The sequence below is a fragment of the Zalophus californianus genome, chromosome 5, assembly GCF_009762305.2.
Source record: "Zalophus californianus isolate mZalCal1 chromosome 5, mZalCal1.pri.v2, whole genome shotgun sequence".
In the NCBI taxonomy this organism is placed as follows: domain Eukaryota; kingdom Metazoa; phylum Chordata; class Mammalia; order Carnivora; family Otariidae; genus Zalophus; species Zalophus californianus.
The window spans coordinates 123,530,207-123,543,166 of record NC_045599.1 but is presented as its reverse complement, the minus strand read 5'-3'; the positions used below and the strand labels follow the sequence as shown (position 1 = coordinate 123,543,166).

General features: G+C 32.7%; 1 protein-coding gene across 7 annotated transcripts in view; it reads right to left on the bottom strand.

The window, feature by feature from the left end:
* The window catches only part of RICTOR (RPTOR independent companion of MTOR complex 2), a 122,896-nt gene that overhangs the window by 46,759 nt on the left and 63,177 nt on the right, over positions 1 to 12,960 (bottom strand). For all 7 annotated transcript variants that reach the window (XM_027604951.1, XM_027604953.1, XM_027604952.1 and 4 more), the window contains 3 exons: positions 9,578 to 9,704; positions 6,430 to 6,599; positions 821 to 888 (listed from right to left, as the gene is read on the bottom strand). In XM_027604951.1, the coding sequence (XP_027460752.1) occupies positions 821 to 888; positions 6,430 to 6,599; positions 9,578 to 9,704 (365 nt within the window). The remainder of the gene's footprint in view (positions 1 to 820; positions 889 to 6,429; positions 6,600 to 9,577; positions 9,705 to 12,960) is intronic.

The window sequence follows — 12,960 nt, the reverse complement described above, 5'->3', positions numbered from 1 at the left end:
AAATCTAAAATAAAGAACACCTATTTTGATTTCTTAGCTCAGGTCATGAATGTTAGGGTATGATCAGTCCACAGTGATAGAAATGATTAAAGATATAAAACCACGATTTTCCATAAAAATGAAAAACAAAAATATCCCCATTTCACAATATTCTAAAACTTAAGAATTTTAAATTATATACTATCAAATAAGTGCTTATGTCTGCAATCCAACAATCCTACTAGAAAAAAACTTCACAGCACAATTTATTGTAAATAGCACCATCTGCAAAATCTTCACAAATACATCAATACATTGATCCCTGAATCAATTTATAGTTATCCCAGAATACCTCATGAACACGTGCTTTTCTCTCCAAAAAGATACTGAAAATTACCCTGCTTCATTTCTGGAAAACAACCTTTACCCTATCTCCTTTTATTTCCCCACTAACCTTCAAAATTCTACAGTATATATCTTTCTGCTTACTCAGTTTAAGGCAGCTCTTTATTCTACTCCCTGTTGTTATTTCACTCTTTTAGTCTCTCAATGTAATTATGCTAAAAATACATACAATAGGAAAATAAAGATCTAGGTTTCTACTGCAGCCTATCTTACATTATTTTAAATAAGAGATTAATTCTGAGTCTTTCAATTTCTCATAACTTATTTTTAATTTTTTAAACCACAGCTAATTATGAGAACTACAACATAACTATGAAATAGGAAATTTACTTAAACTCACATTGCTCTGACTCTACATGCAATCAGGCAAATCTAAAAGCTTTAACAGCAACACACACACTTCCTTATAAAATTACTAGGAACAAATGGTACTTACTTGAGTTGTCCTTCAGCTGTATCTGGACTGTGTCTGTAGTGAAAATCAGTATAGGGTGCTAAAATTCGCTAATAAAAAAAAGGAGGAAAAGAAGAAGGAAAAAAAGAGACCTTATTATAAAACACATTCTTCCTGTAACAAGTTAAAATTAATTTAATTTCTCTGTATCTTTATTGGGTATGCTGTTTGAGAATTTAGTTCTTCAAACTCATCACCAAGGAATATATGAGTAATTTTTTTATTTTAAGATTTTATTTATTTGACAGAGAGAGAGACAGAGAGAGAGTGAGAGAAAGAGCATGAGCAGGTGGGGAGGAGCAAGGGGAGAGGGAGCAGGCTCCCCAGTGAGCAGGGAGCCAGATGCAGCCTCAATGCCAGGACCCCCGATCATGACCTGAGCTGAAGGCAGACCAGACTGAGCCACCCAGGCGCCCAATTTGAGAGATTTTTTTAATGTGCAAATTGAATTTCTGAACTTTTAAATTGAGGTATAGCATATATATAAAACAGTGCACAAGTCATGAATGTAAGGTTTGGTGCATTTTCTCCCACTAAGCCCATTCCTGTAACTAGCACCAGATGAAGAAAACATCGGCCTCCTTAAAGCGTCCTTATTCCCTCTTCAGATTCAGTCACTACCTACCCCAAGATTATTATCCTGACTTTTAAAACTATGACTTAGTTGTGCTTACTTTTGAACATTACTAAGTGGTTCTATTTTATAAATTACCTTCTCCTTTCAGGGCTAGTATAAAAAAATCCAAGTTATTTGGTGTATTGTCCTTGTATTCAGCAATCTTGCCAATAAAGTCACTCATTTTAAACTTTTAACTACTAAAATCTCCCTTGCCAACTCTCCCGCCAAGCCTACTGCATTACTGTGGTCTAATTTTTAATATTAAATATAATTTAAAATACACAAGACATTATTAAAATTGCTTTCGACAATCAGTATTCTTTTATATTTAGTCATATATTTGCCTTTTCTGTCACTATTCATTCCCTCCTGCATTTCCTTGTTTGTCTTAGATCATTTTCCCTCTGAGGACTCCCTTTACTCTTTTATTCTTTGTGTGTCTCATTTCTCAATAAATGAGAAAAACAATAAATATTTATTATCTCATATAGTTCCTGTGAGTCAGGAATCTATGAGAGGCTTAGCTATGCAGTTATGGTTTAGGAGCCCTCATTAAGATTGCAGTCAAAATATTGGTCAAGGCTAAGGCTACAGTCACCTGAAGATTTGACTGGAGCTGGAGGACCTGTTTCAAGATGGTTCACTCACAATGTGCTAATTGTCAGGAAGAGTTCAGCTCCTCCGCACAGGTACCTCCCCTTAGGCCGTTTTAGTGCCTTCCTGACATAAGACAAGTAATCCAAGAAAGAGTAGTGTGTGTTTGTTTTTTAAGATTATTTATTTATTTGACAGAGAGAGAGAGAGAGAGACAGCAAGAGAGGGAACACAAGCAGGGGGAGTGTGAGAGGGAGATGCAGGCTTCCCGCGGAGCAGGGAGCCCGATGTGGGGCTCGATCCCAGGACCCTGGGATCATGACCTGAGCTGAAGGAAGACACTTAACGACTGAGCCACCCAGGCTTCCCAAGAGTAGTGTTTCTTTACATTCTGTTTGGTCTTTTGTTTTCTTAGTCTCAAAAAAGCTTTTATTTTACCTTTGTTTTTGAAAGACATTTTCTCTGGGTTAGGCTGGCATTTTTTCCTTTCAGTGTTCTAAAGATGCCACTTTACTATCTTCTAGTTTCCATGAGTTCTGTTGGGCATCAGCTATCAGACATGTTCCTTTGAAAGTAATATGGTTTCCCGCTCCCCTGGAGCTATTTTCAAGATTTTTATTTATCCTGGTTTTCAACAATCTTACCATGATGTGCCTACATGTTTTCTTTGTATTATCCTATTTGGAGTTTTGTGAGCTTTGTGAGCATGAAGTCTCATCAGTTTTAGAAACAAAAGTTCTGGGCATTGTCTCTTTGGATATTTGCTTCTGCCCATTTTCTCTTTCTTCTCCAAAGACAAAATTATGTTTCATCACCTTTGTTGTCTTCTATTCATCTCTTTCTTTTCCCTCTCTGCTTTACCCTGGATATTTTTATTGACTTTTCCTCTAAGGTACTAATAGCTTCTTGTCCAAGATTAATTTTTCATTGAGTTCAGAATTTCATGTATTATATTTTTCAGTACTGGAACTTCCACTGAAATCATCTGTGTATTTCAATTATCTCGTCAAATTCTCCATTATTTCATCTATTTTCTTCCTTTTTTTTCTTCATTTTCCTGAACAAATTAAGCATGGTTGTTTTATTTTTTTTTTTTAAAGATTTATTTGAGAGTGAGAGAAAAAGAGTATGTGAGCAAGCACAGGACGGGAAGGGCAGAGAGAGAGGGTGAGACAGTCCTAAGCAGACTTTGTGCTCTGGGGCTCGATCCCACAACCCTGAGATCATGACCTGAGCTGAAACCAAGAGTGGGACGCTTAACCGCCTGTGTCACCCATGCACCCTGCATGGTTGTTTTAAAGTCTTTCCCTCTAACTGCACTATCTGGATCACCTGTGGGCATGTTTCTATAGAATGTTTTTCTTTTGGGTGTTTAGTCAAATGGTCATATCTTTTTGCATGACATTCAATCAAATTAATTTATAAGTGAATGTCAGACACTGTGCATATTATAAAAGGTTCCAAATGATGTTACCTCCAACAGAAATGGTTTATCCTTTCCTCTGTTAGGTAGAATGGGGGGGGGCTGATCATCTTATCCTTATCACCAACTGTGTTAAATTGAGACTACATTGTAATTTTGAGAAGACTGAGTATACCTTTGGTTTTCCCGTGTTCTTAAGTATAGTCTTCCAGGGCTTTCAACAGAGAGCTTAGCAAATATTTTTCTCCTTAGCAATGAGAAACTGGGAATCTTTTCTACATATTTCTTAAGTTTTGAATTTAAATCTTAGCTACCCATCCAGAAAAGCTTCAGAATTTGGGATATGTCAAGAACAAGAAATCAGCTATGAAATACCCAGTTTTGTCATTTTAGTACCATACAAATGCCAAGAGTTCCTTTGGTTTTTCTGATCCCAGCAAAGGCCTACCGGGATTTTCAGTTTTTCCAATTATATATTGATCAATAAATGGCCCCAAGGAAATAGTAATTGCATATAACCAGTGTAAATTCACTACTTCTTTCGGGCCTTTCAACTGTTGCCCATGGCCCCTCCTAGAAAGCCTTCGCATTCTATGCACTGGGGACTACAGCATATTCCACTGTGCTTTCCTCAGGTTTTGACATCTTGGCTTTTGCCCTGCACAGTCTTGTTTCAGCAAATACCTAAAGGGGTACATCAGACTTAGTCCAGCGACTTTTCTTATCTCTGGGCTTACCATACCTGCATGACTGCAAAATACTCTGGTCTACTAGGCCCACATCATGTTCTTAACCTTTAGCCTGTGCCCCAAATCTGCAAATGCCCCCAAGGGCATCTGTAGATAGATATTCAGGGCAACTCTCAAAGAATCTTCCCTCTCGCAAATTTCACTCTCTGGCCCTTACTGCTTTCACAGCTCTACACTGCTTTAAATATATGACTTTCATAATTATTCCACTTTTCTAGTTTCCATAGCAGATGCTATGAACTACCTTATTCTACTCTGAAGTGTAACTTTAAAAGATACAGTTTTTAAAAATTACTATAAAAAATTACAACTGATTTACAACCCTTACAGACTGTCTATTCTGGTAACATTATATTATATCCACACATTTTCCTGTCTGAGGTCAAAACATATCACAGATAGCAGAAATAAAAGCCAGGGTAAATTTAAAAAGGGATTTTTTAAGAGGAGGAAGATTTGCGCCTAACAACAGATATAGCAGCACTGAAAATAGCTCCTTTGTATGGAGAAATGGAAATCAAAGTATGAATTTGGAATCAAAATTTGTAAAATATAATTAATAAAAACGAGGACAATGTTCTCTGAGCAGACTATATAATGAAGATAATGATATTAAAGTTGATGATGAAGAATAATATCCAAGGTAACCAGTATTTCTTGAATATTTACTATGTGCTAGGTACTGAAGTACCTACATTAGAATTTTATGTAGATTAGAATTAACATATGTAAAGAACCCGGAAATAATAACTCATTATAAGCATTACATGAGTGTTAGCTGGTGGTATTACTACTACTATTATTATTATTATTTATTGTTCACAATAATTCTTTAAGGTGAAAGCCATGACCTTCATTTTACCTAAGAAAAAACGGGTCCAAGAGAGTCTCATAACTTGTCCAAGTCATAAAGCTAGTAGGTCATAGAGCAAAAAAATCAAAACCAGATCTGTATAGCCCAAAGTCTTTGCTCTAAATCACTATGCTATTCTGGGGGGATCTTGTTAAAGGAGAAAAGAACAAACATTTGTGGTTTTAAAGAAATAGATACAAGCAAAGACACTACTTAAATGCCTACCATATTCTTTTGAGGTTTTTTTTTTTACTTAATAAAGGCTTTGCTAATCTGCTTTATAATTACATAGGAATAAAAAACAGGCCTATACATATTATCTTCCTTTACTGTAATCATCTCACCAATCCTAAAATTATAGTTCTACTTGATTAAAAGAAAAAAAAAAACTTACACTAAACATATGATAAAATATCAAAAATGCTAGTTTATTCCCAATAGACTCCCATAAATGATGACTGTATTTGAAATCACTTATTGAGGAGAAAATTGTACTTATTTATTAGTTAATGATAAAAGCTGTCACTTTTATAATCTCAAATACTTCTACTGGCCCTAATAAAACCAGAACTATGAGATTTAAGACAAATTTCATAAAATGATTTACGCATACTCGCTAAAGAACAATACTATACTTTATACTTTGCATAATTTCATACCCAAATATAAACAAAACATTGGTTTAATCTTACTCTGAACGGCATCTGCAATGGACAACAATGTAGTACATTCACAGAAAAACTGTTAAGATTAGTTTGCGGTAATTCTGTTCCAACCTCCACTACACACTTTATTATAAAAAAGAGTACATAGCAGTCTTATTATTTTAGACTTTAAAAAAACACTGAATTAGTAAAAAAAAAAATTAAATTGTAGTGTATTTTAAAAAGAAAGATCTGTATTCTATTTCTTTCAAGTATATATGGTCATTAGTTGCTAACAAGTGCTTCTAACCAGAGAATTTTAGCATGGGTTAATAAATAAAGAGTATATAATTAGCGGGAGCTATTCACACAATTAACATACTAAAGTTCTTAAAAAGAAATGGTTCTCTTAAGTAGGTAAATGTATATGCAACCTTACTTGTGCTTTAATTGGCTTAATAAAGTTTTCACAGATAATAAAAAAATAAACTTCACTTTACATGTTGATGAACTATTCTTGAGAATAATATTTTCAATTCAGTCCAAACTGAATAAGCTATAAAATATTGCTGGGGATAAGTCAGTCTTAATTAATTTGTTTGATAATTAACGTGCTTAAGTTAATAGTTAACTTAAAAATTTCAAAGTAAGACTATGTATGGATTTAAAGCCATACTGTAAAGCTAGAAAAGGATATTAAAGTTCCTACCTCTAATTCTACATCAGCTCGCACATACTGTCGGGTCTTTGGATGATTAAGGAGGTGCAAAATTGTAGTAATGAGGGCCTCATTTATTCGACTTAATTGGCAATCAATCACATTTTTCAGGATGGTGTTTAGTCCACCTCGAAGCGCCACCACCTCTGGATTCTGAAGTGCTAAAATAAAAAAGAAAAACTTAATAAAGTATATAGGGGATAAATAATAAAAAGTAATCAGAAATCTGGGATTTTATCTTGAAACAATTTCCTTTCTGACTTGAAAAACTTTCTAGTCAAAGACATTTAAAACATGGATAAAATGTATCTAAATAAGAGTCATTGAATATACTCTTCCCAAAATCCTAATTTTTTTTTTTTAAAGTCACTGAATTGCTTTTTTTATATCCTTTGTCCATATTTTACTGGAATGGTTCTTCTTTCCTATCAATTGCAAGAAGTTGCTCATTTAATGTGGATATATTAGCCGTTCGTCTATTTCACAGCTTTTCTTTGCTTTGCAATTTAACTTTAGATTTTAATCTCAGATTTTAAACTCAGAAATTCCTCCCTTACTTCAAAGATCAGGCATTTTCTGACCATGCCCACACATACAACTGTGTGCTTTAAATGAGTTCATGATTAACATTCCAGTTTTCAATCTGTCAGGAAATTGAGTTTTGCTTAATATTGATAAATTCAACTGTTTTCCAAATGTTTAATCAATTATCCCAGCATGCTTCCCAAACTGATTTTATCCTTTTGATATACTGAAGTTTTCTATATACCAGAGTCTGCAACTCAATTCCTTTTCATTTTTCTCTCTCTTAATAACCTAGCTTAATAGTTTTTGTAAAAATACATTAAAAAAAAAAAACCCTTTCCCTTCCCTTCCATTATCGTTTCTCAAAAATGTTTTCATGGTTGGATCTCTCATGTTTATTCTAGCCTAATTTTAGAATTAGGTTTCTTCTGTTTTTTTCTAAATTGAGGTATATATAATTACTTGTAGTATAATTTACAGATCTTAATGGTACAGTTCAATAAATTTTGAACAATTTTTATACTCTTGTAACCAATATCCAATCAAGATACAGAAATTTCATCATCCTAGAAAGTTCCCTCATACCACTTTTCAAACAGTATCCCCTCCACTACACAACCAGTGTTCTCATTTCTGTGTTATTAAGAATCAAGTTGACGTGAAATTCAAGTGTCAAAAGTACTCCTCCAAGACACATGCACAAGTCATACATGTTTCTTATCAAGTTTTATTTGTTATATATAGTTTTCTTTTCTACTTTGAAAATAGTATCTTTTTTCTCTAATATATTTACTGATTTTATTGCTGAAACACAAAATAAATCTAATCAAATCTGTATTTTCACCCACTTTCACTGTCCTGAACTACTTAAGTTCTGTTTTTCAGTTGATTCAGAGTTTTCTAGATATATCATATACAATATGTAAACTTCATCTCATTTATTTTAATTTACTAACCTGACTGAAAGTTTTCAGCAATACTAATTTATTAGGAATTAAAAGTTTATAGTATTTATACAGATCCACCATTAAGAATAATACAGTGTTGATCTGAAATAAATATTCTAGTATGTTAACAAAGGGTTTTTATTTTATTTTATATATGTGTATAGGTCTGTGTGTGTGTATGTATATCTATGTGTATATGCATATAAAATGATAGTTTCATTAAAAAATTGGTAGGTTTCCATATTTTAATACTTTCAATTAGATTACAGTATATAACTCTGTTCCTTGAAATAATTTTAAGACAAAACTACCTGAATGAGTCTTTTTGGAGGCAATTATTTCATTAAGTACTTCTATGGTTTTTAACTGTTGTGTTTTCTACTTTTTGAGTCAACTGGAAATAAAATTTTCTCTGGAAATCCATTCATTTCAATAAGATTTTCAAATATTTATAAAAATTGTTTCAGAATTAAAAAAACTATTATTTTTTCTTCCTCATTTGTATATTAATCTTTTCTTTCTCAGACTTTCATGTTTTTCAAACATTAGTGTATGTTCGTGTACCCGTGTATGTTTCTCTCCAACTAACATAGATTATTTTAAATAATCAGTCTTGTTCTCTAATTAGGACTCTTAATTTCATTGTTGCTTTCCTCCTGCTTACCTTAAAATTGATTTTTTTCCCTTCTTTTTCGATTTCTTGGGTTTATACACTTATTTTCATTGTTTTTTGCTTATGTATAAAAGCATTTTTTATGATAAGAAGTTAACTGAGTATAGCTTTCCAAGCATCCCATACACTGACATGTCAAATTTATTTTCAAAATGTCCTTAACTTTCCGACTTTGTCTATAAATCAGTATGTACTGTGAACAGTACCTTTAAATCTTCAATAATAGGGTTTGATTCTCTTAAAATTTAGTTTATGATTTTGTTATTGTTTACTGTATCAAGAGTGAATGTAACCTACATCAGCTCTACTTTCGGTGGGAAAAAAATTCTCTTGTCATTTAAAATTATATTTTTTGGTTTTAAGTGAGGTTGAACTTTTTAAATTTGTTGATTAGCCATATATTTGAGAATTATTTATTTTTCCTATTGATCTGTATATAAATAAGTTATTTACCTATCATGTTTGTAACATTTATTTTTGTTTGTTCCAGCACTGCATGTTTTTTTGTCTCCTTATAATAAAATCTATAGCTGCTGAAATCTGTTTATTTCTTCTGATAATTCAAGACTCCTTTTCCTTACAGTGATCAGATAAATGCTCATCCATTTTTTTCCCTGTTTTTTCCCCATTTAACTTTAATCCTTTTGCATTTAGATTTTTTTTTAATGTATGATAGTTTGTTTTTTAACCGATATTAAGATATTGTGTGGTTAACTGTCTGAGAGAACCAGACTTAAAGCAATTTTATTCTAAACACTAGAATTTGGACAATTTCTATATTCCTATAAACAAAATTTTTCATATCTTTGTAGCAATAACTAAGAATTCATTCATGAAAGGCATTTTAAAATGTCATATTCTTATATTCTTTCTAAAACACTATATTTTTATTACTGGGAGAAAATTCTGACCCAGTTCACATTAAAAAATGTTACATTCTTATATATACACTTCCTAAAATGCTTCATTTTTATTACTTGAAGAAAATTCTGACCTAGTTCACATATAATGGCAATGCATGCTCGGACCATTCTGTCTCTTTCTTGAAGTCCATCATTTCCAACTGCTATTAATGAGTTGGTCACAGAGCTAGGAAACAAGGAAGCATTCACAGTAATCATCTGTAACAAGGAGGAATCAGAAAAAGAAGTTATTTACTTCATAATACATGTTTAAAAGCTATTTTGTTCAGATTGAGGTGTTTATAACCATAGAACATTTGTAAGATCCAGGCATCAAATTTACTCTTCTTCATATGAACATTTCAAAGGGTTAGTGTAATGAAAACTGATGCAATAAATGTTAATATTTGTTACTATGGGAAAATGCTGGCTTTTTTTCTAATAGTTCAGACTATAAATCAATTAAATGACAAGATTTAATGTTTCTGAGAGTCTAAGCTCCTCTCAAATAGGAACTGTATTTTATACAACTTTTCAGTACCTAGACAAAGGAAATCAGTGGTAAAAACAGCTGTCAACATGCTTACTGTACAATTCCATTCCTGACTCTTCCCCATATAATTGCCACCAAGCCCTGTCCTACCAATTTACCTCACTATCCATATTCTCTCTCCCATCAAACTCTAACTTGGGTCCTCATTCTTTCTCACTTTACTGCAACAGATGCCTAATCTTCCCATCTCCTACCATCACTTGTTGCTATGCGAAAAGGTAAAGTTAGTAATCCATAATCTATTTTTAATATTTCAAAAAGTATGATGCAAATAGTATATTTCTGGTGAAAAAACTTTGGATGAATCTCACTTTAAATGAAAAGTTTAATTGGCAATAATATATTTGGAATACTGAAAGTAGCTAACATATCTTCAATGTGGAAATTAGAAAGAAAACAAATTACATAGTTAATAACTATGTATGACTAATAAAGACTGGTAGATGAACAATTTCAAAATAACAGGTCTCTGGGGTAGGGATAATTAATTTGTATTGGATGTTACTGGATTTATAATCCTATGTATCAAGGGCAAGTGATTCCCTAAATGAATCCCTTTCAACTATAAAAAATCTGTTATGTTAATCTCTTATTACATGAATAAATAATATATGAGGAAAATTGATGGTTAAATTAGGCAGGTAGTAAGTATAATTTCAACTGGATAAAGAGTAGTAACAGCTGAGGGCCGCCTGGGTGGCTCAGTCGTTCAGCGTCTGCCTTCGGCTCAGGTCATGATCCCAGCGTCCTGGGATCGAGTCCCGCATCGGGCTCCCTGCTCTGCGGAGAGCCTGCTTCTCCCTCTCCTACTCCCCCTGCTTGTGTTCCTGCTCTCGCTGTGTCTCTCTGTCAAATAAATAAATAAAATCTTTAAAAAAAAAAAAAAGAGTAACAGCTGAAAAGTGGAAAATTATATAGAAAATGAGAGAGACAAAAACCAAGAAGGATTCCCTGGATTGGAGAGAAAGGGAAAAAATAAAATAAAATCATAGAGGGCGCCTGGGTGGCTCAGTCGTTAGGCGTCTGCCTTCGGCTCGGGTCATGATCCCAGGGTCCTGGGATCGAGCCTCACATCGGGCTCCCTGCTCTGTGGGAAGCCTGCTTCTCCCTCTCCGACTCCCCCTGCTTGTGTTCCCTCTCTCACTGTGTCTCTCTCTGTCAAATAAATAAATAAAATCTTTTAAAAAAATAAATAAATAAAATAAAATAAAATCATAGACACTGAAAATGAGCACACAAACAAAAAATCTTCCAAATGAATGAGACAGGAGAAAGAGAAGGAAAAATAACATGAATATTGCTTAATTACTCATGGAATAAGTTATCCTAAAGCAACAAATGTTTCTTCCTTTTCTTTAAAATAAAGAAGATTAATACTTCAATAGAAAATTTTAAAACTTTTAAAATGCATACAAAAAAAAAACACAGTGACCTAGCCATTATAATATTAACATTAATTTCTACTAGCTCAGTTGCCAAGATGTTGCTGAAAAAAAGAAATATGTGCTTTGGTTGTTAAAAATACTACTGAAATTACAGTTCCTCTAACCAACAGAGGCCACTATTCATTCAGCAAGTATGCTTCCCTTTTAACTCTATCTGCTGTTAGCTAAACCAAGGAGGAACACTGCACCGCAATTTTTCCTCTGAGCCTACATCCTACTATCAGGTATAAGCAATTTTCCTGCTCTTGGATTCACAAATGATATCTGCCTCAAATTAGTCTGTATTTTAGAAGATAACAGAAGAAAATAATATTTTTGTAATAGCATTACTAAATTGTTAAGGGTCTGCTTACTTTTACTGGGCTGTTTTATAAACTAAATTGTATCATGCCAAAACATTTTACAAAACTGAAATAAAATATTTACTGAATAACTCAAAGCTGAATTTAATTGCTTGAATCTATCTGGAATTGTCTTTACTTCTGAATGCAATTTTTAGGGTAGCAATTTTCAAAGTTTGGTCCAGGAAACAAGGGTCTCTAGGATATTTTCAGAGATTCTGCGAAGTTAAAATTATTTTAATAATAACACAAAGACATTATTTGTCTTTTTTACACTCAGTCTCTCACAAGTATATACTGAAGTTTACCAGAGGCTCCACTGAACATGAAATCACAACAGACTGAATGAAGCAAATATGACAATCCAGCTCCTACCTTCCATCAAGACAAACACTAAAGACATTTGCAAAGATCTAAAATAATGCCATTCTGTTAAGTTTCTTTTTGGAAAATATATTTTTACAAAAATATGTTTATATGTGATGGGTTATTTTTAATATGCTAATATATATTTTAATTGCTCACTTATAATTCCTAGTATGATAAATATTGACATATATACCTCAAATAGCCAGAAAGTTATTCTAGGTTCTTCAGAAACAATTTTATTTTCTTATCTTGAATTCTCAAAATCATGGCAGTAGGAGAGACTATGAATAAGTAAAAACCATAAATCTAATTTTTAAATTTAAATTTGAGGAGTCAAATCACAGTTCCAATATGACACTTTACCTGCAACAAAAATATTGTAATCTATCTTCAATATCACTCTTACTAGAATTGTAAACTTCTTTTAAGACATTCATCCATTTACCTCTTCCTTACTATGCTCACCTGTGGGTATTATTACTAACCCCAAGCTGGACAAATGGAAGAAAAAAGAAAAAGAGGAGATCTAGTTAATGTACAAATTCAACACTCTACCATTCTGAAGTATGCACTGAATTCAAAGGTGGGTAAAGAGGAGAAGGGTTAAAAAAATTTTTTTAAATACTTTTAGATGTTTTTACATTAAAACTATATACTGCATACGTCTCATAAATGTTTAGGATGAAACATGAAAAAATTCTTACATAACTGTGTCCTAACCAAGTTAACTCTTAGTTAATTGTTTTGCCATTAGGGTATCACATTAA